Consider the following 26013-nt stretch of genomic DNA (forward strand, 5'->3'; position numbering starts at 1 on the left):
TTGAATGTAAGATAACCCGTGTTTAGAACAATGTTTTTTCAATGTGGGTTTTTTTCAAATATGTTTTCAATATCAGGTAAACCATCTCCTGCAGCAGCGTGCCCTAATGCTGGTCAATTGAATGGCCCACAGAAAACAATGAAAACCAAAACATTTTCATCACTTTATAATAAAAATAAAAACAAAAAACGGGTCAGGCAGGACAGGACAGGACGTGTCCTGTGAAAACAGGATGTTTGGTCACCCTTTGTAGTTATTGTAGTTATTAATGTAGTTATTAAAAAAAAAAATCAATTTGTTCCAGAAGGTTCGACTCTTAACTGAAACAGACCCTAACCGAATAATTTTTTCCCATAAGAAATAATGTAAATCCAATGAATTCCTTCCATATTGTTGCAAACTGGAAAATGTACGCAAATCGAGGCAAAATTTTGGCGTAAATTTTGGACGTTAATATTTTGGTGCAGTTGGCTTAGAATTCATATGAGTATGTTTGTCATCGGACCTACAGCTGCACAGCAAAAACTAATCATAAAGTAAGGACATGATTGTACAGCTTGTGTGACTTACGTCACGAAACTCAGATACCCCAAGGCAAAATGCCATCGGCTGGGTTGTTGAACACATTGGTTATTTTTATATGCTGCTATTTTCACCTGGTCAGATTTTATGAAAAAGCATCTCCTATATACAGTCAAACTTGTCTATAGCGGCCACTAGAGGGAGTCTGCAAAAGTGGCCGCTATAGACAGGTGGCCTCTATAGACAGGTTGGCGTCCAGTTTGAATGTTGACCAGTAGAGGAAAAAAAAATAATAATAATGTTGACCAGTAGAGGGCACTGCGGACTGCGGATAAAAGTTGTACAGCACTACTAGGCTTGTTATTATCATGGTTCATGGTTCATGATTTTAATTCATCCTGAACATGCATATGAGTCAAACAGTAGCACATCACATAGTACAATTCACAATTTTGCATGTCCAAAAAGGAGTAGGAAGAAGCAAAGCTTATTTAATCCTACCCCTCATCAGTTTCACATCAGTTGCAATACATTTATTCACCTCTTGTTCTTCCAAGTGTACTTTGTAGGTCTACATGACAATGTAGTGCAATCATAGCCGAGGTTTTTACTTACTAAAAGGAAGCTAGAGGCTTAATAATAACTGATAGAATATATCCACCACCCACAGAACAAAGCTGTGCTAGTAATGTCTTACGCTTGTTTTTAATATTTTACTTTTTATACGGCAGAGTGTCATTACAGCTTTAGTTCATCAGGAAGTGACGGGAAGTGACGGTGGGCGTCCCGAGCAGGAGAGCTAGGCTCAGTGCTAGCTGTGAGTTTGGAGAGAGTTGGGAAGTGTGTTTATGTTGGCGTGGATGTAAAGTCCTGCAGTGTTCTCCGCTGTTAATAAAGCCATTAAAGTGCATCGGCGACGTGAGTCTCTCCTTCCCCACAACAAGCGGCATTACAGTATTGACCAGTGCACACCAGGAAATAAACAGTGTCATTTCTTACAGGCATTGGCTGGACAGCTATGTAGTGGGGCTTGTTTAACCTTTGCCTTGTGGGCAAGCAGGAAGGAGAGACGATGCTGAGAGATGTGTGTGTGTTCTGAGCTGCTGTCTGGTGGCCGCGTTCAATAAATAAAGTTGGTAGAAGAAACAGGAGAAGTTTCCTTCTTTGCTTCGGAGCTGAATAACACTGACAAGTTAACAGACTAGTAGCGAACGGAAAAGAAGACGGCTTTGTTTGTGTCGAATACAGAAGATGAGGACTTTGATGGATTTGTGGATGAGGATTGATGAAAAATAACGTGAGTACATTCTAAAATACTTCAATTAAGTACAACCGAACTCAGTTTTGCTCCCGCTGCCGCATGCATGCTAGTGTATGTTTTTTTTTATTGTAGCGTCGCTGGGAGCACGTCCTGTTCCCAGCCTACTTTGCGGTAATGTTTTGGTGCAAATGCTCTTAAAGTTACATGTTTGACCAGGAAATAGCAAGCTCAAAAGAAGACGGCTTTTTTATGTGGAACAACTGACAGTTTGTGTGGATCTTGTGAATGATTGTGACTGAGCTCGGACTCAGTAATTAAAGTCTACACATGACGGCTTCACTGATTGAAAACCAAAACTTTTTCGTGCATGAAGCTTCTACTTAAGTCGGTAATTTGGCCACTATATGCGGTCAGAAATTGACCAAGGGAGACAAAATGGGTGGCCGCTGGCCGCGTTGGACAGGTGACTGCTATACACAGGGTCTATAACATGTAAATTTGCTGCGGGGGATTTTTCAGTGGCTGCTATAGGCAGGTGGCTGTTCTATAAAGGTGGCTGCTAAGACAGGTTTGACTGTACTTTTAAAGAGAGCAGTTGCACTCAATGCCGTCAATGCACACGGACCAGCAGAGTGGTTCAAGAAGAAGCATATTAAGATCCTGGAATGGCCTAGCCAGTCTTCGTGCTTTAATCCCATTGAGAATCTGTGGAGGGAACTCAAACTTCAAGTTCCCAAGTGATAGCCTCAAAACCTTCAAATTTGTAGAGTATCTGTAAAGAGAAGTGGACCAAAATCCTTTCTGAAATGTGCGCAACTCTAGTGACCTGACACATCTGACATCTGTGCTTGCTAACAAAGGTTTCTCCACCAAGTACTAAGTCATGTTTTGATTGGGGGACAAATACTACTTCATATACAAATATTATTTCACTCAATAAAACACAAATTAATTTATAACCTTTATTTAATTATTTTTGTCAGGATTTTTTGTTGATATTCAGGCTCTTTTTTTCTACGATCGACTGTTACTGTACAATATTATTTGTAAGATGGTAAACCTACAAAATCAGTTTTGGATCAAAGAATTATTTCCTCCACTGTATGTTTTAAGATTGTAGTTTGCAGTGCATTGTACCGAGTGATTTTTAATATTGTAACACTCGTGCAGCTGGTAAATGCTACGTTATCTCCTTGAATGTTGATAGTTGTGCGGGTGCAGAGTGGAAAATGGATGAATGGAAAAAATATGAGACTGTTTATCAAAAGATTTCACAGCTTCACATGGTAACGTCGATTTGTAAACGTCTCAAATGCCACCAGTGATGAAAAGGTGCATTTGAGGACTTCTTCTGGGCCTTTCCTTCAAAATGTTCATCACCACGTAAAGATATTTGAATGCACAGGGACCTTTGGTTTCTTCTGAGGCTGGGTCCTTTCCACTGCACTGGGGGGGTCTGCCTTTTTCACATTTGCTGAGGTTTCTGGTACTTGAAGTCATCTGCAGGAGAAAATCCAGCAGTGTGAGAGATTGTCCTTAAATGTATAAGTAATCTCAGCATGGATTCTGACCTTTTTGAGATGAACTTGAGCATGAAGATGATGAGGAGCCCAATTGCACAGTATCTGTAGAACCTCAGCTTGTCCTGGTAAGCTTGCCTAGAAAATGTGTGGTGGTGTAAAGTATTAGGAAGTGTTTTTGCCATGAGTCCATGTTTGTGTGCTGGCAGCATTACAAACTGCACAAACGTTTGTGGAGATTTTTCAAGGAACCCAACTGCAACTTAAGACTGTTGATTTCCTGACATAGTTAAAAATGGTATATCCACGCCAGCTTCTCTGTTCAGCGTTGTTTCAGGGACTGAGCTGATGCACAGGGTTCCGTGCTCTGACCTGTACTGCCTTTATATGTCCCCCTTAGGCAGTCTCATTAGAAAACAATCCATCAACTATTATGCAGATGATACACAACTTTATTGATCAATGAAATCTAACAAAGACATCAAGAGCTGGTTGACCTCAAATGTCTTACTATTCACTCAAATAAAACTGAAATCATAGTCCTTGGTTCCCAGCTACTCCGAGACAATGTTACAAATGAGATAACTGCGCTAGATGGTCTTGTAATCACCTCTGACAGCACAGTCAGGAACCTTGTCATCATCTTTGATCAGGATCTTTTCTTTAGTTCCCAAAAACAGCAAGTGTCAAGAACTGTATTTTTTCATTGAGCAAACATAAAAACATCAGAAATTTCCCGCCACTACTAGATGCCAAAAAGCTTGTTCATGCTTTTTTTTTTATCTCCGGGGTGGATTATTATAACTCCTGTTCATAGGTTGCCCTAATAAATCTTTAAAGACCTTTCAGTTGGTCCAAAACACCACCGCAAGAGTCTCAACCTGAACCAAATTAAGTGATCATTTTTCACCCGTACTAGACTCAGTGCACTGGTTACGTGTAAAATTAAGAATTTTGTTAAAAATGTTCTTACACGTAAAGCACTACATCGACAGGCACCAATATATCTGAGAGAGGTTCTAGTGCCCTATCAACCCAGTATAACACTGTGCTCCCAGATTTACACTTACTTGCAACTCCTAGAAATTTTAGAAGTAGAATGGCCAATAGAGCCTTTTGTTATCAGGCTCCTCTGTTATTGAACCATCTCCCAGACTCAATCCGGTAGGCAGACACCCTCTCTCTATTTAGAAGTAAACTCAAAACTCACCTTTTTGCTAAATCATATAGTTAGACCGACCCCTTTCTACTGATGCACGGCCATCCCACAGAGCCTGGGTTCTGTTCAAGGTTTTTTCCCCAGGGGGAGCTTTTCCTTGCGCCCCTCGACAAGTGCTTGCTTATGCGGGCTTCAGTAGGTTTCTCTTTTCATTTATGAGGTGCTTGATTGTAGATCTACCGTAAAGCACCGTGTATAAACAGCACCCGTGTATTAACCGCACCCCCATTTTCAGGGTCACAGCGGGGAAAAAAAAATTTTTAGTTCATAAAGGCTTGCCAACTCTTTCATCTCAAATCAACATGCGTAAAGGTCCTAAGCAATTTCAAAAAGAAGAATAAAGAAGAAATCTGAACTTTGCCATCTAGATCTGTGGACCCTCTACAGTTTGCATATCGCCAGAACCGGTCCACAGATGATGCAGTCAACACTGCCATCCACACAGCCCTTTCTCACCTACAGGGCCAGGACACATACGTCAGAATGCTATTTATAGGCTATAGCTCTGCTTTTAATACAGTCTGCCCCCACAAACTCACAAATAAGCTCCTCACACTTGGCCTGTCTCCCTCCCTCTGTAACTGGGTGTTTAACTTTCTCACAGGCAGGCCCCAGTCAGTCAGAGTCCACAACCGCACATCCAGCTCAAGAATTGTGAGCACTGGGACCCCACAGGGGTGTGTGCTGAGTCCACTCCTCTACACGCTCTTTACCTACGATTGCGTGGCCTCCCAGAACAACACCAGCATCATTAAATTTGCGGATGACACTACAGTCATCGGACTGATCACTGGTGGTGTTGAAACATCATACAGAAGAGAGGTGGCGGACCTCATAGCTTGGTGTCGTGATAACAATCTCCTTCTCAATACGGATAAGACTAAAGAGATGATCATCGACCCAAGAACAAGGGCAAAGGAGCCGCATAGACCCCTGTTTATTGATGAGACTGAGGTGGAGAGGGTGAAAACCTTCAAGTTCCTTGGCACACACATCAGCGAGGACCTCACCTGGTCTCACAACACCCAACAAATTCTGAAGAAGTCCCAAAGGAGACTGTACTTCCTGAGAAGACTGAGGAAATTTGGCATGCCCACCACAATCCTGAGTTGCTTCTACAGATGCACTATCGAAAGTGTCCTTACCGCCTCCATCACTGTTTGGTACGGTAACTGTACAACACGTGATAGGAAGGCACTCCAGCGGGTGATCAAGACCTCACAGAACATTGTTGGGGCAGCCCTCCCCTCACTGCAAGACATTTATAAATCTAGAGTCCTACGCAGAACACACAACCTCATCAAGGACAGCACACATCCACAACACTCATTATTCACACTCCTACCGTCAGGCAGACGCTACAGGAGTTTGAAGTCCAGGACCACAAGGCTGGCAAACAGCTTTTACCCACAGGCCATCAGGCTCCTCAACGAAGCACTCGCACACGCCGCACGCAACACACGCACACACTCATAGCACTTTATTTATTTATTTATTTGTATTATTTACTTGTATTAATGTCTCTTCTGTTGTTGTTGCTTAATTTATTGGTATATATGTTTATGTGTTTATGTTTCTTGTGTTCTTATTCTTTCATTTGTTTTCTTTCTTTTCTTGGGAGAATGAACAGAATAAGATTTTCATTGCATAGTAGAACTGCTGTTTTACTGTGCACATGACAATAAAACTCTCTTGATCTCTTGATCTTGATCTTGAATATTATGGCTAAGCACAGATTAATAATAATAATAATAATAACAATAATAATAATAATAATAATAATAAATCAAAATAAAGAAATTTGCAATTTTCAGAGATGTTTTGATATCTTATCTTTCACTGCTTCTCTTTTTCTTTATTATTATTTTATTGCATTGCTTCAGTGTGAATTTGAATAAACTCCAACATTGTATTGTATTTTACATTTGCAATGTTTTAATGGAAGCTTAGGTTAGCTTCAGTGTATATAGAGATCGTTTTACTGTGTGAAAATACAGACAGCCGTCAGATAAGTTAGTTGCATACACTAGCATTTTCAGCAACTGTACAGCAGAGGGCGCTAAAGTCAAAGCAACTGTCTGACCCACAGACGGCTATTCTACTTCTAGAAATTGACTTCTTTGTCAATTTCTGCGTCTCATCACAGACCTGTCATCGTGTATAAACCGCACCCCGATTTTTTGCTTCTTACCAGTAGAAAAAAAGTGCAGTTTTTACATGTTGCTTTATGGTACCTCATGTATAAAGTGCCAAGAGATGTGTTGTTGTGATTTGGCGCTATATAAATAAAATTAAATTAAATTGCAAAATGTAATTGAATTGATGTCTTCATCATGGTCCCTACCATTTCTGGAGCTCATCCATGTGCAGGAACCTGTTGGTCTTGTCTTTGGGCAGTTCAAACTGGGATGGCTGTGGGAACATGGCTTCGTAGAATTCTGCCAGCTTAATTTTCACTTCCTTGGCATTGCTTTTGCTGTGATCAATGTCATCATTCATGCAGATGAACTTTCTGTTGGAGCAAGCACAGAAGCATTTCAAATTAAAAATGCAATCTGTTTAAATGCTTTTTTTGGTTTGGAGGTTCTTCTCACTTTGGTTGGGCCCGAACCTCTTTAAAGTGACGAAGAGCGCTCACCATGTTGTTGGTAATTAACCTGAAATGTATCTCCTGCTCCCCCATTATCTGATATCTGTGGAATAGTTGACGTATTAGCAACAGAATAGAGATTATGTTTTTTCCAACTTGCTGTTCGTGAAAGTCTCACTTGTACTTCTTCTTGTCTGTGAAGGCTTGACGAATGCGACCTGTGACAGTCTTGCAGTTCAGGAGGAGATCTTTTGTGATCTGAGGCTGTCGAGTAAAGAAACCATAGAACTTTCAATATCTATAACTAAAAATCTACAAAACGAAATTAATTTAAAATAAATTTTTGGATTTTCTAAGCTATGGAGGTGTTCATGGCTGACCATGTTTTGGTCAATGTAGACCTCTTGACTGTGTTTCACTCGGTGGTTCTGCGTGACTTTATTTGGAAGCGTTTTAGAGCAGGTGATCAATTCATTATCCAAACTTTTCAAGTCCTAGAAGAAACCACAGAAAAAAATGGACATCACAAATCATTGTTGGTCCAAGTTTTCTCATGACTGGGCCAACCGTAGGCTTGAGCGGTTTTTTGTGGATTCTCATGGCGAGGGCTTCAATCTCACTATCCGACAGAACACCAGACTGGTCTTTGTCCGCTGTGTCAAACACCTCTGAAATGTTAGCCTGCTGCTTGACGCTCATCAGGAAGTAAAAGTAGGAAAAGGCAAACTGCATGTCATCTGAGTGGCGCAAATGGTGGCTGGAGGTCTTCTCAAATTCTTTTGGGAACCTGCAAGAAAAAACAGTGTCACCTCAGAAGTCATCCCTTTGAAGTCCTGACATCAAAACATGTTCTCACATGTCCTGCAGCTCCTGCATGACAAACTTGTCAATCATGTGGGGCGTATGTGAGATAGCTTTTCGGGACATGATGCCAAACTTGCGGTTGTACAGCCTGTCAACATATCGTAGCGATTCCGTAAAACTGTTCTGCAGCTTTCGGCCAATGGCTGCACCATTGGTCTCATACATTAGCACTCTCTGTAGACGTTCATCTTCCTGTTAACACAAAGGATACTATGTGATTACACAATGCAAAGTATAAAATTTGAGATGCACGTTGCACTTACCTCCTGGAGGTACTTGGTCTTCTCCCAGAACAGAAAGCCTTCAACAGAAGGGACAAACTCCTGGACCTTCCCCCTCACTAGAGATGCAGCAGCACTGGACACTTCCACTTCAGAACGTCTCTTGTCCTCATTCAAGATAAAAAACGTTTGTTCTGGTGTTTGTTTTTGGGAGGCTGCCTGGGCCGTGCTATCTTGAGGAAGCTCACCACCAATCGTTGTAATGCCCTCCCCATTGCCAGCACTGCGTACAGACCTGTGTTTCCTTGCTACACCAGTCATAAAAGCAATAAAACATAATTTAAAATTGAATGATACAATAGGGCAGTGCAGTGTTAATCGCTCTACCCTTGCAGTCTCCTCCGTCCCAGTCACAGGCAATGTTGTTGCATTCTTGATTACACTTCCCATTCTCTATTAAGGTTCCTGGGCAGCCCTTGGAACAATGGGAGAAAGGCCAGGTAAGGTAGACCTGCAGGGAAGTAAGTAAACAGTTGTCTTAGTGTGATCACACTGCACATCAGAAGTAGTGACTTTCTGTCCATTAAGACATAATCTACACAAATTTACCCTTGAAATAAATTGCTTTCTTGTGACCAGGTACAGTATGTTGTCACCCTAGTGACATGATGTAGAAGAGTGGTGTACATTTTATGCAAATGTTTGACCATTGTGTTTATTCTGATTACTTTCTGCCCATTCGATGGGGTGTAGAAGTCGTCTACCCAGACGTCTTTGCCAAACATCACGTCATCGTTGAGGTAAATGAACTTCTGAGAGATTCCTGGGATGCGGTGGAGGTTGCTCTCTATAGCAGGGGAGCTGAAGGTGGGGAGGTGGTCGTGGTTCAAGAAGATTTCCTGCAATTCAGAATAGCTGCTGTATGTGTTCCTTTCAAATACATGATTTGAAAACATCACCATTTACCTCGCACAAAGGTTCTACCAGTTCTACCAGAGGTGAGGTGATTTTATTTTACATCCATGCATATTGATACCCAAAATCGAGACCACCACAATTCGGATTCAGTGACTTTTACTGAGAGTTCTTGCCTTGAGCAATGGGAGTGTTAGAGGCTCAGATTTTACCTGATGTGTGACAACTGAAATTCGGGGATTCTCCATGTTCAGCCAGAAAGGAATCTGCCCATTTGTGACGATGAAAATATGTCGCACCCACGGGGCGTATTTCTCCACGGAGCGCAGTGAATGGCAGAGTGCACCATTGTCTTCAAAGCGATTGGTTGTGAGAATATCTCTTGGCCCTTCTTTTATTGGGACAGATGGCATCTGTGAAAACTGACAAAAGGTTTAACGCTGTCAGGGGGTTATTATTCTCACATGTTACTGAGTGAAGTTGTAGTTTGCAATGGTAAACAACCTTCATGATGGCACTCATGTTCCAGAACAAGTACACAGGGCTGATGGCCAACTCCTTCCCATCCACTGTCAGATTATTTTTAGCCTCCTGGAGGAGATTAGTAAAATCCTGTGGACTTTTGAGGTACAGCAGAGCGATGTTGGCTTCGGGGTACAACTCAAACTGGGGAAGACATAGAGTATACAGAAGAAATATACAGTACAGATAGACACTGATTTTGTGTTATTGTGATGACAATTTGTCCAACTGCTTCAGAGTTGTTTTCATCACCGATTAAATTATTTCGTTGACAAACCTTTTTTTCATGATGAAAACGATACGGTGACAAGCTAAACAAGGCTCTTTGATGACTAAAACGTGATGAGTCGTGTGTGAGTTTGTGTTGACGAGACGAGACAAGACTGGACGAAAATGTTCGTGCATGTTGTCTATCACACGTTTGCGTGACATTTCTGCCTATTGTGTGTGTAATCTTTGAGTTCAAAACTAATACGTAGCAACATCCTAGCTTAGCATGCAGTGGATTTCCTGCTCAACACACCAGTGGCCGGTAATGTGGCAAATGGGAGCAAATATAATCCATCCGAAAGAAAAACTGAATACATTGTGCAGAGAGATGGTGGCAAACGTGGCTCCTCACACTAACATTCTTTTCATGGTGAGTATACATAAAAGGTCACTCGACATTTGGCATGGGATAAATTTCATAGTAAGCCTAAAGCTTTCCACGTAAGCCCTGGTGCAATCCTGGTGATAACTTCAGGCTAAAGTTAGCTTTGTTGTGCTAACATCAAATCATTACCTTACATGTGTGTGACTGTAGAACATGCATGGATTTTCGGCCAATGTCCAAATGTCCCATGCCCAATCATGAGTAAAGTAGTGCCTGGAAAGTGGAAAAGATGAGCTAGGCAGTAAGGTCCGGACCTGGGATAAAAAACTGCCCCGCCCACCGGGTCCTCACTCAGCCTCCCCCCTTTCCCCACACCCCACCCGTGGGTAAGGGCAGGAAGGAAGGGCGTGGGTTTAAAACTTTTTTAGGGTCGTCAGGTGGGTAACCTCCTTGATTGGTGTTTTGATGATAGGCCCACTGATAGGCCTATGACACCTCCAGAGAGCTTATCAGCAACACCTGGCATTCCAGGTGCGTGCCACCCTCTGCTTTGAACCCAGCAAGTGTCTTTGCGCTTGATCCATAGCCACTGGCTGCTTCTTTCGGCTACTTCATAGACAGATCTTATTGTCTGTCGCAGAGCCTGTCCATGAATGCCAAGGTCTTTCATAAGACTGATGATAAATGATAAATGATCATCTGTCTCAGATGATCAAAGATGGCGCCCTCCGTGGCAGACGTCTCTGTGACACTCTCCTGTGTTTTTCTATTTTTTGCTATTTTATTGTTCATTTTGGACATTCAACACACTCACGCAGTACATTACAACAGAGAGACACTTTTGAACATCGGCAGGGTTCACCATGAACTTTCATTTAGCCTCTCAGACTTTGCCTTTCTTCTGCGCCGAGAGAACGCAGCAGCCTGCGGGCCTGGTGAGCTGAATACCCGGCGAGCAAAGCATCCGAGGCGTAAACGAGGCAAGCGAGCCGGCCTGCATGCTAGGCTAAAAGCTAGAGCGACGAGGCCACCGCTACCAAGCCTGCTGCTAGCCAACGTCCGCTCTCTTGAAAACAAGATGGACAAACTACGAGCAAGGATTACAGCTCAACGTGAGATCAGGGAATGCTGTGTCCCCACCTTCACAGAAACCTGGCCGACGGATGATATACCGGACTCGGCGATCCAGTTGGAATCATTTGCTGCTTACCGGGGAGATCGGACTTTAGTGTCTGGTAAACACAGAGGTGGCGGCGTCTGTGTTTACGTAAATAAACAGTGGTGCACAGACGTACAGACGATGGAAAAGCACTGCTCGCATGTGAGCTTTCCCACAAGGGAAAATAACATCCTGGACCAAGTCTACAGCAACATGAAAGGTGCTTTGAAGGCTGTTCCAAGACCCCACTTTGGAAAGGCCGACCACTTCTCCATATTCCTTTATCCAACATACAGACAACTTCTTAAAAAAGCTCCCCCTGTACGTACAGCAGTTAAAGTGTGGAATGAAGAAACTGATCAAGTACTTCAGGACTGCTTTGGCTGCACAAACTGGGATGTGTTTAAAACTGCAGCGGGGAGGGAAGATTGTACTGTTGATTTGGATTAATATGCTTCTGCTGTTACTGGCTACATTAGCACATGCATAGAGACTGTTACCACCACCAAGTATTACAGAAAATACCCTAACCAAAAACAGTGGATGAACTGTGATATAAGGGCTAAGCTACGTGCTCGTTCGACTGCATTTGTCATGGGCACCGCTGATGACTACAAAAAGGCCAGATATGACCTGAGGAGGTCCATACGGGAGGCCAAAAGACAGTACAGACAGAAACTGGAGGGCTACTATTCCACCTCAGACCCTCGGCGCATGTGGGCGGGGCTCCAGCACATCACAGACTATCGACAGCAGAGTAGCGTAGCCACGTCCAGCCAAACCACACTTCCAGATGAGCTGAACGAGTTCTATGCCCGCTTTGACACCCAAACTCCTGATGAGCAGAGAGGGTGGCTGAACCTGGGGAGCACACAGGACTCACCTCTCATGGTGACATCAGCTGATGTGCGCAGGGTTCTAAACAAAACAAACCCACGAAAAGCAGCAGGGCCAGACAACATCTCAGGACGTGCACTTCGGGTTTGCTCATCAGAGCTAGCTGATGTGCTTGCTGACATATTTAACCTGTCGCTTGCACAAGCATCTGTACCGACCTGCTTTAAGTCCACCACCATAGTGCCCGTACCCAAGAAGAGCACCGTGACCTGCTTGAATGACTATCACCCTATAGCACTCACTCCTATTGTTATGAAGTGCTTTGAAAGATTAGTCATGACCCACATCAAAAAGAGCATCCCGGCGGCAACTGTGGACCCTCTACAGTTTGCATATCGCCAGAACCGGTCCACGGATGATGCAGTCAACACTGCCATCCACACAGCCCTTTCTCACCTACAGGGCCCGGACACATATGTCAGAATGCTATTTATAGACTATAGCTCTGCTTTTAATACAGTCTGCCCCCACAAACTCACAAATAAGCTCCTCACACTTGGCCTGTCTCCCTCCCTCTGTAACTGGGTGTTTAACTTTCTCACAGGCAGACCCCAGTCAATCAGAGTCCACAATCGCACATCCAGCTCAAGAATTGTGAGCACTGGGACCCCACAGGGGTGTGTGCTGAGTCCACTCCTCTACACGCTCTTCACCTACGATTGCGTGGCCTCCCAGAACAACACCAGCATCATTAAATTTGCGGATGACACTACAGTCATCGGACTGATCACTGGTGGTGTTGAAACATCATACAGAAGAGAGGTGGCGGACCTCATAGCTTGGTGTCGTGATAACAATCTCCTTCTCAATACGGATAAGACTAAAGAGATGATCATCGACCCAAGAACAAGGGAAAAGGAGCCGCATAGACCCCTGTTTATTGATGAGACTGAGGTGGAGAGGGTGAAAACCTTCAAGTTCCTTGGCACACACATCAGCGAGGACCTCACCTGGTCTCACAACACCCAACAAATTATGAAGAAGTCCCAAAGGAGACTGTACTTCCTGAGAAGACTGAGGAAATTTGGCATGTCCACCACAATCCTGAGTTGCTTCTACAGATGCACTATCGAAAGTGTCCTTACCGCCTCCATCACTGTTTGGTACGGTAACTGTACAACACGTGATAGGAAGGCACTCCAGCGGGTGATCAAGACCTCACAGAACATTGTTGGGGCAGCCCTCCCCTCACTGCAAGACATTTATAAATTTAGAGTCCTACACACAACCTCATCAAGGACAGCACACATCCACAACACTCATTATTCACACTCCTACCGTCAGGCAGACGCTACAGGAGTTTGAAGTCCAGGACCACAAGGCTGGCAAACAGCTTTTACCCACAGGCCATCAGGCTTCTCAACGAAGCACTCGCACACGCCGCACGCAACACACGCACACACTCATAGCACTTTATTTATTTATTTATTTATTTGTATTATTTGCTTGTATTAATGTCTCTTCTGTTGTTGTTGCTTAATTTATTGGTATATATGTTTATGTGTTTATGTTTCTTATGTTCTTATTCTTTCTTGTGTTTTCTTTCTTTTCTTGGGAGTATGAACAGAATAAGATTTTCATTGCATGGTATAACTGCTGTTTTACCATGCACATGACAATAAAACTCTTGAATCTGAATCTGAATCTGAATAAAGGAAGCCACAAAACCTTAGCCTTCCATCCTCGTTGTTGTGCATCTGCTGTCAGATTTGTGTTGCGCAGTTTCTTTTGTTCGTAGGCCTCTTCAGTGGAATCCTCCCATGGGGCCGTGAGCTCTATGATGTAGACCACCTTTAGTGAAGGGGACCATAGCACCAAGTCTGGCCTGAGGGTGGTGGTTGCAATCTCTGGGGCAAAGATTAGTTGCTTGCCATGGCTAGCTGTCCAGTTTCTGGTTTGGTAGCTGGGTGGTTAGGCTCTTTCTGTCCCTCTTGAACGAATGTTGGCACAGAGATGGAATTGGCAACTCTCAAGGGCAAAGAGTTGATGGTGTTCCTCTTGCTCTCAAGGGCTTCTGCCAGACTCTTGAGGACCTGATTGTGCCTCCAGGTGTAGCGGCCTTGTGTGAGTCTGGTCCTACAGCTGGTCAAGATGTGTTTGAGAGTCGCTGAATTTGTGCAGAGGGTGCTGGTTAGGTCCTCGCCATACCACGGGTGAAGGTTTTTCGGGGATGGGAGCACATCATATATACTGTAGCTCTTATGATGAAGCTGATGTTTCTTGCTTCCATTTCCCAGAGCTGCCTCCAGGTGATGTTTCTCTTCTCCACGCTTTCCCACCTCATCCATTTTCCCTGCTTGGGAAGAGAGACAGCCTTTGTGCTTCTATCAGCCTCCTCCTGAAGGCACACTTCCTCTACCACCATTTTCCTCCTTTGTGAGACTGAAACTTTGTGCCAAGTTGATTTATTCACTGCAATGCCAAATCCTCCTCTTCCCAGCTGGACATTTCCCACAATGTCATTGTGCTTCAGGGCTGACGTCAATTTCCTTTCCGTTGACAGAGGTTTTGCAGCATTTCTGACGGTCTGATCTCTCGAGTCCTTCAATGTTATCTGTAGTCTCACTTTAGAGCACTTGTATTCTTCAGTGAGGCTTGTGATAGGTAGTTCAAGGACTCCTTTGCCATAGATGCTGATGTTGGTCAGACACCGTGGGACCCCAAGCCACTTCTTCACATACAAAGTTAGGTTTCGCTCCATCTTTTCCACCGTTGTTATTGGGACCTCATAGATCGTGAGTGGCCACATTACCCTAGGAAGAAGTCCAAATTGTAGGCACCATAGTTTGAGCTTCCCTGGCAGCATTGTCTTGTTGATGGTGTCCAAACTGGTGGTGATGTCCTGTCTTAATACCTGCACCTGGTCTTTGTCCCTGAGGCTTGCATTGTACCATCTGCCCAGGCTTTTGACGGGTTGCTCTGACGCCATCGGTATTGACTCGTCACCAATGCAGAACCTCAGGTTCTTAAGCTCTCCTTGACTATTGAGATGTTTTGTGACTTATTCGGCTTGATTTTCATCGGGGCCCATCTGATGTTCTCCTGCATTTTTCCAAGTAGTCGCCTGGTGCATGCTGCAGTAGTGGTCAGTATGGTCATGTCATCCATGAATGCTCGAATAGGTGGAATGCAGGTTCCGTTTTTTGTTCGCTCACTTCCCACCACCCATATAGAGGCCCTGATGAGGATTTCCATGGCCATTGTGAATGCCAGGGGTGAGACTGTGCAGCCTGCCATGATGTCTACTTCCAGACGCTGCCATGATGTTATGTAGTCAGCTGTTTTGAAGCACAATTACAGGTCTTCAAAGTAGGCTTTCACTAGAGCAGTGATGGATAATGGAACGTGGAAGAAGTATTACCAGAGGACGTTGTGGGGAACTGATCCAAAGGCATTAGCCAAGTCGAGGAAGGTTACATGGAGGTCTCTTTTGTCCTTCTTAGCAGTTTGGATCTGGTGCCAGGTAATACTGGTATGTTCCACGCAACCAGAGAACCCAGGGATGCCGGCCTTCGGTATAGATGTATCAGTGTACTTGTTCTTCTCCAGGCAGGTGGACTGTCTCTGTGCTATGACGATGAAAAAGATTTTCCCTTCAACGTTGAGAAGGCAGATTGGCAGGAATTGACTAATATCTGCTGCATCCTTCTCTTTGGGAATTAGCACGCCTTCAGCCCTTCACCACGCCTTGGATATTATTCCCTTTTGCCATACCATCCTCATGAGCCTCCACAGATAGCGTACAACATCTGTTGCGTTCTTATAAAGCTTATACGACACTCCATTTGTTCCAGGGGCCAATGCTGATCTTGCGCGCCATACTATGTTCTCTACTTCCTTCCAGGTGTGTATGTTATGTTTTTTAAGATATGCTATGCCTATTTTTGATTGCAAATTGTTTTTTTAGTAAAACTGAACTGACTAAAACTAGACATTTTTTTGTTTTCGTCAACTAAAAGTAATTTTTTTTTTGTTTTTGTCAACTAAAAGTGGACTAAAACTACCACATATAGAACTGACTAAAATGTGCGTAAAACCAGAAGAATTTTCATCCAAAAGACTAAGACTGAAAATAAAATGGCTGCCAAAAACAACACTGAATTGCTTTTATGAATATGTTTTGGTGGATTGATAAAAACAGTTGTAGCACTCCTAAATTGGCTGTGCATTTTCTGTACCACTACGGGTCATATTTGCATGGTACATTGATGGACAAGCAGTTTTTACCGCAGTGATCTTGTCCATGATGGCCGTGGGCAATTTGGCTCGCAGCTCTTCTGACACCTTGAAGGACCCCGGGAATCCACTCATAAAGGCCAGGGTCTTCATTGGTATTACACCCGGAGCCTCTTTCTCTGTGGTCTGGAAAACAAAACACACAAGCAAGTGGTAACATAATGCTGAGAAACTCCTGTTTCTTTTTGTCGAGTTGAAAAAAGTTTCAAGTCGGGTCACTGGGTGAAAACAATGTAATGCATAAGGCATACCTCCATGTGGCACTGTAAACAGCCACAGAGAACACATGACACGCAAACTATATAAGAAGAAAGACGTCATGCACTTAAGTCCGTTGTCTTCTGCTACACACAAACAAAAACAAGAATGTGTATGCGTCTCTGCTCCAGGTGAAGTTCATAGAGGGCAGCAAGGTTTGTTTTTGTTTCAAATGCGGGGCTCCCTCTGGTTCTTGTGATTACATGGCGGCGACAGGGCAGTGACGTCATCGTTTTCAGAAAGCAGCGGTATGCTTGTCTACACGGTAACAACAACCTGGCGTTATCAGATTTTCTCACTCAGGATTCTGTTTTTAAAAAATACTATTTCAGCGCACCCAGAATGAGGGTTGGGCATCTTTTGAATTTGAACAATCCGGTTCTGATTCAGAATCCTCGTTTCAATTCCAGTTCCTAACAATTCTTGATTGCGATGTTTTTAAGAGGCAGGGTCATAAAAGTTTGCATGATCTATATGAAGGTGTGAACCACAGTTTGTGGATGAAATGTCAGAACTTCCACATTAATTTTTAAATTATTTTTTATCAACTTTACTATGACTTTCTGACAGATTAAATTTCACAGGAGTACACTTTCACAAAAGATGTTTACTTTTAAAAAGCTCATGGAAAAACATTTGCACATATGTTGTTTATGTGTTAGCGAGTGTGCTGGGGGCACTTAAACATGCACTAACCTCAGTGCACAATATCAAACAACTTGTAAAAGGTTTGTCTGTGAGCTATGAGTCTTTAGCTACCATATTAGCAGAAATATGCTTTGTTGCCTCAATGTTGGTGTGAGCTATTTTATATGACACCCTTATTTTGTTATCACAAATAAACAGGAAGTAGTGCACATCACTCTCCTTTTGAAGGCCGGAAGTGTGTTGTGTGGTGTGAGAAGGTCTCCTGACTTTTGCGACAAGCATGAATAAACATGAATTCTGCAGTCGTGGCTCCCGTCCTTTATTTACATCAAACTTCCACGACATCAGGGGGTATCCTGAAACCCTTGCAGAAGTAGCAAGATGACCCCTTTTTAAAAAAAAACAAAATTTTATGAAGTTAAACCAGACATTGGAGCCGCTTCGTCTTCATTGGTGCTCACAGTCTTCTTCTTCATTGGTTTTTGAGGTTATTTTGCGGACTGGGCATCGAAACTAGGAATCGAAAGTTAAAAATTTGAACGATCCTGGTATAATCCCATCGATAGTCGAGACTAGACGCCTACCCAGAATGCTGTGGCTGTGTTGATGAAAGGCTGGTAAAATACTTTTCTGTTTTGACCTGAAAACATTCTCATGTGAACAGCCCCTGACAAAGATCAGGACAACATCCTTGAGAAGAAAAACTCACCAGGTAACAGTTGGAGATGAAGAATTTCTTGTCTTCATTGAGCGTACCTGTCGAAATCTTATCAGCTGGAAGACAACCCACCATAAGATCTATTATTATTTTTGTTAGTCATAAACACAAGAAGCAGCCGAGTGTTGAGAGAACTGGTAGATGAACCTGTTCGAAGGTTCCCTCAAGCAAGACAGTGAAAAACAAAAGTTCACAGCTTTGACTCACTGATATAGAATATCATTAGCATATTATTATTGTGGACAATCGTATGATTGTTAAAGGCACTGATTGTAGTGATACCATTGCGATTATAACTACAATTCTGTTGTAGTTCACAACTTTTACCGTCAGCCTGTGAATGGAAGATGATCACCGAGACAGCGTTGGAGGGCTGGAGTGGTTTGTTGAGTTGCAGCAGCGCCTTTGCATTTGAAAGGGAGGGCCACAGCAAGGGCAGCTCATGAACGGTGATACCGGCTGGCAGGGCAGGATCAAGCACCAGCATGGGTGCCGAAATGCATTGAGACAGCGGGCATTTTGGCTTCTCTCTGGAAACAAGTTTGCAGTCAGTCAGTAGTGATTCATCTAAAGCAGGGATTCTGAAACTGGTGTCCACCAGCCATAGATTCGGGACCCGCAAATGTGTTTTTGCAATAAATCAATTTAAGTGGTGGCCAGCGTCACTTGTTAGCTCCGATGAGTGAGACATGGGCCGCTTTTTTCGTCGGAGTTCAACAGCTGCTGAGGTCTAAGCAGTCCAAACAAAAGCTGTAGTAATTCTACACTTGATCAAACTTACTTAATATTTGTCACGATCGCTTAATAAGACTTAAAAATGTTATATTAGCGTCCACTTCACTAGTTCCTGAATCTGCACTCCAAGCATCATGGGAACTGTAGTTATTTTTGCCATAAATTCGCTGCACCATCGTTTATGCCACAGGGTGACCAGAAATTCCGGTATTTACAGTACAACTTCATGTAAAACAGATGTGCACATCGAGACTTATTTGTTATTATTTGTTGTTATATAAATTGGTATTATATCAATTGTATCTCCTGTAAGTGGTCCTTGGTCCTAAAAAGATTGCAATCTCCAATTCTAAACCAACAATACACTCTCACCCACCTCAGAGCTCGATATTCTTCCGCCAGTTTCTCTTTGGCCACTGCCAGGTTGCTCAACAGGGTCGCGTCTGTGCCATTCACCCACGTGTACACCAGATCGATTGGCATGGGTGTGCACTCTCTGCAAGAGAGGCAGAAGAAATCTAGCGATTGGCTAGGACTAGTTGGTCTGCATTACACAGGTGTGCACAGCTGTAGGTGTGTTTGTCACATGATACGCCACTTTTCTCTCCATTTTCCTTTAGGCTGTTTTCTCACCTGCTGTGGAATGATGTACAGTTCTGAATGTGACTATGCGGCTCAAACACCTCATGAAAGTGGCGAGACTGGTTCCGACTCCACGTTTCAACTTTCTGCATGCATGACAGTCATGTTATATACAGTATGTTATTTTGTGATGACTCTACATTAACCGCATGATTTCATGCAGTTTGACCCTGGTAATTAACAAAGTGATGAACACCACCTGCACACACACAAGTGAAATACACTGAGCAGCTTTGTAAGGTTGGGAGAATCGAACCTGTGGTCCGTTGGACACATTGTTAACCATACCAACTTTATGAACACTAAAGTAAAACACCTGAGAAATGAGGTATATTGCCACCATTTTCCATAATTTCAAAGTTAAGGTACATAAAATTAAATGATCTGTTTTATAGAAGGTGCTTTTGTTCTTAATTGCAGATGAAGAACATTTGCTATCATTAAAACAGAGTGTGTGCATGAGCTTCATAGTAATAATATTTCTCTGAAATATGTAAAACAGTCATGTATGTAATATCCTGTTCAGCATGATTCTGGAATGCACCACAATTATCTATTGGATTCCAGTTGTGTTTCTTCTCTCCAGGTATGCCGGCTTCCTTCCATATTCCAAAAATATGGAGTTAAATGTCCATATGTGCGAATGTGAATGTGAAAGCTTGTTTGTGTACATGTGCCCTACGATTGTCTGTCTATATGTGCCCTACGATTGGCTGGCGACCCGTCCACGGTGTACCTCGCCTCTCACAGCTGGGATAGGCTCCAGCATACCCACAACCCTCGTGAGGACGAGCAGTCCAGTAAGAAGGATCCCGTTATTAATATGTTTGAACCATTGAGTGGACTACCGCATTAGGAAGGTTTGCAAATAAAAGTAAACTCACCTCCCCTATCTGGTGGACAAACACCATGAAAAGGATCAGGGCCCCGCAGTTGACTAGAAATCTATATCGCAGGGACAGACTGGTGCAAGTCTGCCTCTGAAGCATGAGCACATTGATGACTCTCATGGCTCTCCTAACTGCCATCTTGCCGAATGAGCAGAAGCACTCAGGAATGGGACATCACCTACAAGAAGGGGTGTGTCCTAAAGGCATCGTCTGCATGTAGGCGATGAGACATGTCAACATGTCAGTTGTTCACAGCTGTTCCATTTTAATTTGTGGCTATATATGAAGGCTATTATCCTTTTTATCTGTTGTAGTAATCATGAAATAATAATACATAAATAATAAAAATAATAAATAGGATTTTCCATATGCTTCATTAAAGAGAAATGTCAATGCCTTTTTGTAAAAGCATCCACTTAAGGTGGTCTGGCAAGGTGTTCCACAGACGGGGAGCAAGCGGCTTTAAAGACTTGCTCAGCCTCACGAGGGTCGCGGGTATGCTGGAGCCTATCCCAGCTGACTTCAAGCAAGAGGCGGGGTACACCCTGGACTGGTCACGTCAATGGCAGGGCAAACAGACAAACAACCATTCACTCTCACATTCATACCTATGGACAATTTAGAGTCGCCATTTAACCTAACATGCAAGTTGGGTGTCGTCTGCGTAGCTACAGTATGAAATGAAATCCCACACTTGTTGATATGGCAGAGGGGGAGCATGTAGATGATGAAGAGGGTCGGACCGAGCACTTAGCCATGGGGGTTCGGGATTTAGCTTCTCCCAAGGCTACAAACTCGGTCCTTCCCATGAGGTACTGTAGGAGTGAAACCAGCGTAAGGCAGTGTCCATCGTCCAATGGTGCTGAAGACAATGGAGGAGGATGTGGTGGTCCCCAGTGTCAGTTCGTCAGTGAAGGTGAAGACCGTTAATACACTCCTGATCAACATTTTGAGGCCAGTTGAAAAATGTCAAGAATGCACATTTTGCCCTGTTGGATCTTAAGGAGGTTCTAAGTAGAAGTTCCAAATGCAAAAAGAAGAAATGGCAGCGAGACAAAAAAATCAGAATCAGCAATTTATTGCAAAGAAGTATTAAAGTGAAATAGGTTGTTAATCAGCTGATCATCAGCTGATGAAGCAGCTGATGAACACTTTCTAAACACGTATATGAAGCTCTATGATAAGAACTGTCCAAGAAGCAAAAGAAACACAATCAGCCATGGATGACAAAAGGACTGAAAAATACCTGTAAGAAGAAAAATACAGTATTTAGGAAATGTATCAGTCAACAAACTCAAGAAGCAGAAAAAACATATAAGACATATAAAAATGAGTTGACAACAATCTTGAGAGTGTGTAAGAAAGAATATTATAGTCGATTATTAGACAAGAATAAAAGCAACATTAGAGCAACTTGGGGCATCCTAAACAGTATTATAAGGAATAGTGCTAAGAAAGCAGATTACCCTCATTATTTTATGGTTGTAAATATTGGACCAAAACTGGAAGAAGAGCTTCCAAAATTCTGGTCAGGGGAGGAATGGAATGAAACTATGGACAGGAATCCGAATTCCAAGTTCCTTAATGAAGTAAAAAAAAAAAAGGAAATCATTTATATTGTTAACAAATGTAAAGCAAAAACATCACCTGATTGTAACGGTATCGAAATGGAAATGATAAAAAAGGTCGTTGACGAGATAGTAGAACCACTGACGTACATCAGTAACTTTCCAGAAGGGTAAATTTCCAAACAAAATGAAAACAGCTAAAGTAGTTCCAATTTTCAAAAATGGAGGCAAACATCAATTTACAAACAAACAACCAATCTTCTTATTGCCACAATTTTCCATAATTATTGAAAAGCTATTTAACAACAGGTTGGACAAATATATTAAGAATTATGAATTACTCATGGATTGCCAATACGGATACAGAGCTAACATTTCAACTTCCATGCCACTGACTGAAATTACAGAGGAAATGATCAACGCTAAAGACCACAGAAAGTGTGCAGTTGCAGTATTTATACATCTGACAAAAGCTTTTGATACAATTAATCACAACATTCTAATTACAAAATTAGAAAGGTACGGAATCAAAAGGTTAGTGTGATGATGTGTGGTCTATACTGGACTTTGGATCTCAGGATGCAAAAGTAGGTGCTTAACAGGTCTTTAATTGTCACTGCAGCACATATGCATGAAGAACAAAAAACAACGGTGCCAGTAAGACAAACTTAAAGGCACTGAGAAAAATTGGTGGAAAGGAAAACAGACAAATGACACTCATTCTTCACACTCCAGACGCTACAGGAGTTTGAAGTCCAGGACCACAAGAATGACAAACAGCTTTTACCCACAGGCCATCAGGCGTCTCAACGAAGCACTCACACACGCCACACGCAACACACACACACACACACACACACTCATAGCTATTTATTTATTTATTTATTTATTCATTCATTCATTCATTCATTCATTCATTGGTATTCATGTCTCTTCTTTTGTTGTTGCTTAATTTATTGGTATTTATGTTTCTTATGTTCTTATTCATTTTCTTGTGTTTTCTTTCTTTTCTTGGGAGAATGAACAGAACAAGAATTTCATTGCATAGCAGAACTACCTGTTTTACTGTGCATATGACAATAAAAAAACTCTTGAATCTTGAATGACAAATAAACAACTGGCCTGACGGAGCTACAGGACGTGCAGCACAAGCGCGAGCTAGCAGACTGGATGGCAACAGCAAACTAGTTTCAATTCAAGATTCAAGATTCAAGAGTTTTATTGTCATATGCATAGAAAACAGCAGTTCTACTATGCAATGAAATTCTTATTCTGTTCATTCTCCCAAGAAAAGAAAGAAAATACAAGAAAAAGAATAAGAACATGAGAAACATTAATACCAATAAATTAAGCAACAACAACAGAAGAGACATTAATACAAATAAATAAATAAATAATAAAGTGCTATAAGTGTGTGCGTGTGATTTCCTGTATCTCTCCCTCCTTACTATCCAACCTAGCATACAAGTCATCATAAGCCCCTTGTTTGGCCTTCGCTACCTCTACTTTCACCTTGCAGCTCCCTGTACTCCTGTCTACTCTCCTCAGTCCTCTCAGTGTCCCACTTCTTCTGAGCTAACCTCTTTCTCTGTATACACTCCTGTACCTCCTCATTCCACCACCAAGTCTCCTTGTCCAGATGACACACCAAGTACTGTCCTACCTGTCTCCCTGATCACATTAGCTGTAGTTGTCCAGTCATCTGGAAGTACCTCCTGACCACTCAGAGCCTGTCTTAACTCCTTCCTAAAAGTCCTAAAGGACACAATAAAAGTAACAATTCTGAAAACAATACCACCCAAACATAGCCGAAAAGGAGTCAGAGGAGCTTATCTATATTAGCTTATCTCAGTTTATGATGAAGTGACTTTCTAGGACTTTCCTTCACTTGATCCTCCCCAACACAAGGGTTGTATTCTTTCGATCTCAGAAAGGATCCACTTGCTGAAATATCTACAATCTGAACTCCTTGCCTCTTTTGTATCAAGTGAATCATCTGCAGGAAAAAAGGGGGCAGTGTGAGTGATTGTCCTTAAATGTGTGACTGTCCTTCAGTATGGATTCTGACCTTTTTGGAGATGAACTTGAGAGTGAAGATGATGAGGACCAGAGCACCACCCCCCGGTAGGCTCCGCCCCAGGGCACACGCCCCTCGGACACTGCCGAATCCTCCCCAAGCGCACAGAGGTGCCCCTCCAGCGCAAGCCCCGGCATCAACAGGGGCCCAACGGGCCACCTCAGGGAAGGGCAGGCCAGACAAAAGCACCCCACAAGCCAGGCCACCCTGAGTGAGCCACTGCGTCGCGGCGGCCAGCATACAAGTCCACAGCCACATCCCCCGACCCCAGCGGACAGGCACCGCGGAATAAGCAGGAGGTACCCCAATGCAGCCCGCTCCATCCGTGTATGTGATAAGGTGGGATTGTGTCAATTATGCAATTGAAAATATAAATAAATAAAAGAGGACAGCTCTGAAGAGCTGGTCTCTGAGTCCCTGAGGGGTGTATGTGTGTGCATGTATATGATAGGGGTGTAGCAATCCATCCATCCATTCATTTTCTATGCCGCTTCTCCTCATTAGGGTCGCGGGTGTATGCTGGGGCCTATCCCAGCTGACTTCAGGCGACAGGTGGGTTACACCCTGGACTGGTCAACCATTCACACTCACATTCATACCTATGGACAATTTTTAGAGTCTCCAATTAACATGCATGTTTTTGGAATGTGGAGGAAACCCTAGTACCCGGAGAAAACCCTCATGCACTTGCAAACTCCACACAGAAAATGTCCAACGGAGATTCAAACCCTGGTCTTCCCGATCTCCAGACTGTGACTGTGTGGCCAATATGCTAACTACTAGGCCCGGATGATATCTAACGATGCAATTAAAATTGGGGGACAGCTGAAGCACGGTGGGCCCCTCACCTGCCCAGCCCCCCAAACCCTAAGTGTCTACTGTGCAATTAAAATTGAGGGGCGACAGGTCAGAGGCATGGCAGGGGCAAAGGAGCCTCCGCAAGGCAACTCCACGCCCGACCGTAGACCACCCTCCCAAGTCCTATATGTATGTGAGCTGGTGCAGCGGAACAGGAAGGACGAGGGCACCACAAGCCCACACCCCAAAGCCGTCCAAACCGAGCAAGGGGGACCAAGGACACATGACCGACAGACCACGCACAGCACAGGCTCGGGCAAGCCGCGGGCCGCAGGACACACCACAGGCCCTAGCCGGTCTGCCAGGACGCCCAGTTCGGTCCACCCGACCCCCCCCAGAGGCGATACCCCCAGAACCTCCAACAGAGGAGCCCCACCGGAGGCAGTGTCCACAGCGCCACCCCCAAACCACCAAATACCACAGACCAGCCACACGCCCAAAGGCAGACCGAACCGCCACCAGAACAGCAGGAACCACGCCCACGCGGTATACACACAACCACCACCACAGCGACCACAATAGAACCGGGCCCCACGTAGAGCGGAGCACGGCCACACCCACGAGGCACGCAAGCCAGAAGCACCAAGGAGGGACAGAGAAGCAAGCACCACACGACAGGACCCATGAGAGGAGCGATCCCCCGCCGGACTCCGAAGCACAAGCCCCCGCCCGCCCTGCCCCCTGCCACGCCGCAAACCAGCCATCACTGCACCCCCCGCCCATCCACCAACACACCAAGGCAGATACCCCGGAGGCAGCCAAACAACCGCTAGCCAGGAAACGGAGACTAGCCAGACACCAACAAGTACTGGGGACCGCCCGCCAGACCCCCGCCAGACCCACCCCCTAAGCCCCCCAAGATTCAATTTTACATCCATGCATATTGACACCCATAACTGAAACCACCACAACCCGGATTCAGTGACGAACTTGCACTGAGAGTTCTTGCCTTGAGCAATGGGGGTTTGAGTGTTAGAGTCTCCGATTTTTTTGACAACTGAAATTCGGGGGTTCACCATGTTCAGCCAGAAAGGAATCTGCCCGTTTGTGACGATGAAGATATGTCCACGGGGCATCTTTCTCCACGGAGCGCAGTGA

The 26013-nt window shown here is 43.7% G+C and overlaps 2 protein-coding genes across 5 annotated transcripts; one reads left to right on the plus strand and one right to left on the minus strand.

Moving 5' to 3' along the window:
- Nucleotides 1-875: 875 nt before the first annotated feature.
- On the minus strand, nucleotides 876-20551 carry LOC129168166 (N-acetylglucosamine-1-phosphotransferase subunits alpha/beta-like). 4 transcript variants are annotated; one of them, XM_054753120.1, is made up of 19 exons: nucleotides 20407-20545; nucleotides 19514-19608; nucleotides 19257-19376; nucleotides 18473-18675; nucleotides 18137-18201; nucleotides 16513-16647; nucleotides 9617-9778; nucleotides 9325-9534; nucleotides 8926-9096; nucleotides 8585-8708; nucleotides 8240-8505; nucleotides 7969-8168; nucleotides 7680-7899; nucleotides 7493-7606; nucleotides 7291-7376; nucleotides 7117-7215; nucleotides 6867-7034; nucleotides 3355-3441; nucleotides 876-3283 (listed from the first exon to the last, which is right to left on the minus strand). In XM_054753120.1, the coding sequence occupies exons 1-19, from the start codon at nucleotides 20530-20532 to the stop codon at nucleotides 3280-3282; spliced, it is 2655 nt and encodes an 884-aa protein (XP_054609095.1). In that variant the 5' UTR covers nucleotides 20533-20545; the 3' UTR covers nucleotides 876-3279. The 4 variants fall into 4 exon arrangements, with proteins under 4 accessions (XP_054609095.1, XP_054609096.1, XP_054609098.1 ...); XM_054753121.1 differs by lacking the exon at nucleotides 19514-19608 and having other exon boundaries at nucleotides 20407-20551; XM_054753123.1 differs by lacking the exons at nucleotides 19257-19376; nucleotides 19514-19608 and having other exon boundaries at nucleotides 20407-20551.
- A 4491-nt stretch (nucleotides 20552-25042) lies between these two features.
- Nucleotides 25043-25765, plus strand: LOC129195059 (uncharacterized). Its single transcript, XM_054800768.1, has one exon. The coding sequence runs from the start codon at nucleotides 25043-25045 to the stop codon at nucleotides 25763-25765; it is 723 nt and encodes a 240-aa protein (XP_054656743.1).
- Nucleotides 25766-26013: the final 248 nt, after the last annotated feature.

This window comes from Dunckerocampus dactyliophorus, chromosome 15 (genome assembly GCF_027744805.1).
Source record: "Dunckerocampus dactyliophorus isolate RoL2022-P2 chromosome 15, RoL_Ddac_1.1, whole genome shotgun sequence".
Taxonomy (NCBI): domain Eukaryota; kingdom Metazoa; phylum Chordata; class Actinopteri; order Syngnathiformes; family Syngnathidae; genus Dunckerocampus; species Dunckerocampus dactyliophorus.

What these genes read in the sequence shown, in the direction of transcription:
- LOC129168166 (XM_054753120.1), bottom strand. Translation starts at nt 20,532, where the DNA reads ATGAGAGTCATCAATGTGCTCATGCTTCAGAGGCAGACTTGCACCAGT. An exon ending in TTGTCCACCAGATAGGGGAG is followed by an intron (nt 19,609 to 20,406) that starts GTGAGTTTACTT and finishes TCATGCATGCAG; the next exon opens with AAAGTTGAAACGTGGAGTCG. An exon ending in CCCCATCGAATGGGCAGAAA is followed by an intron (nt 8,709 to 8,925) that starts GTAATCAGAATA and finishes ACTTCCCTGCAG; the next exon opens with GTCTACCTTACCTGGCCTTT.
- LOC129195059 (XM_054800768.1), top strand. Translation starts at nt 25,043, where the DNA reads ATGTATGTGAGCTGGTGCAGCGGAACAGGAAGGACGAGGGCACCACAA.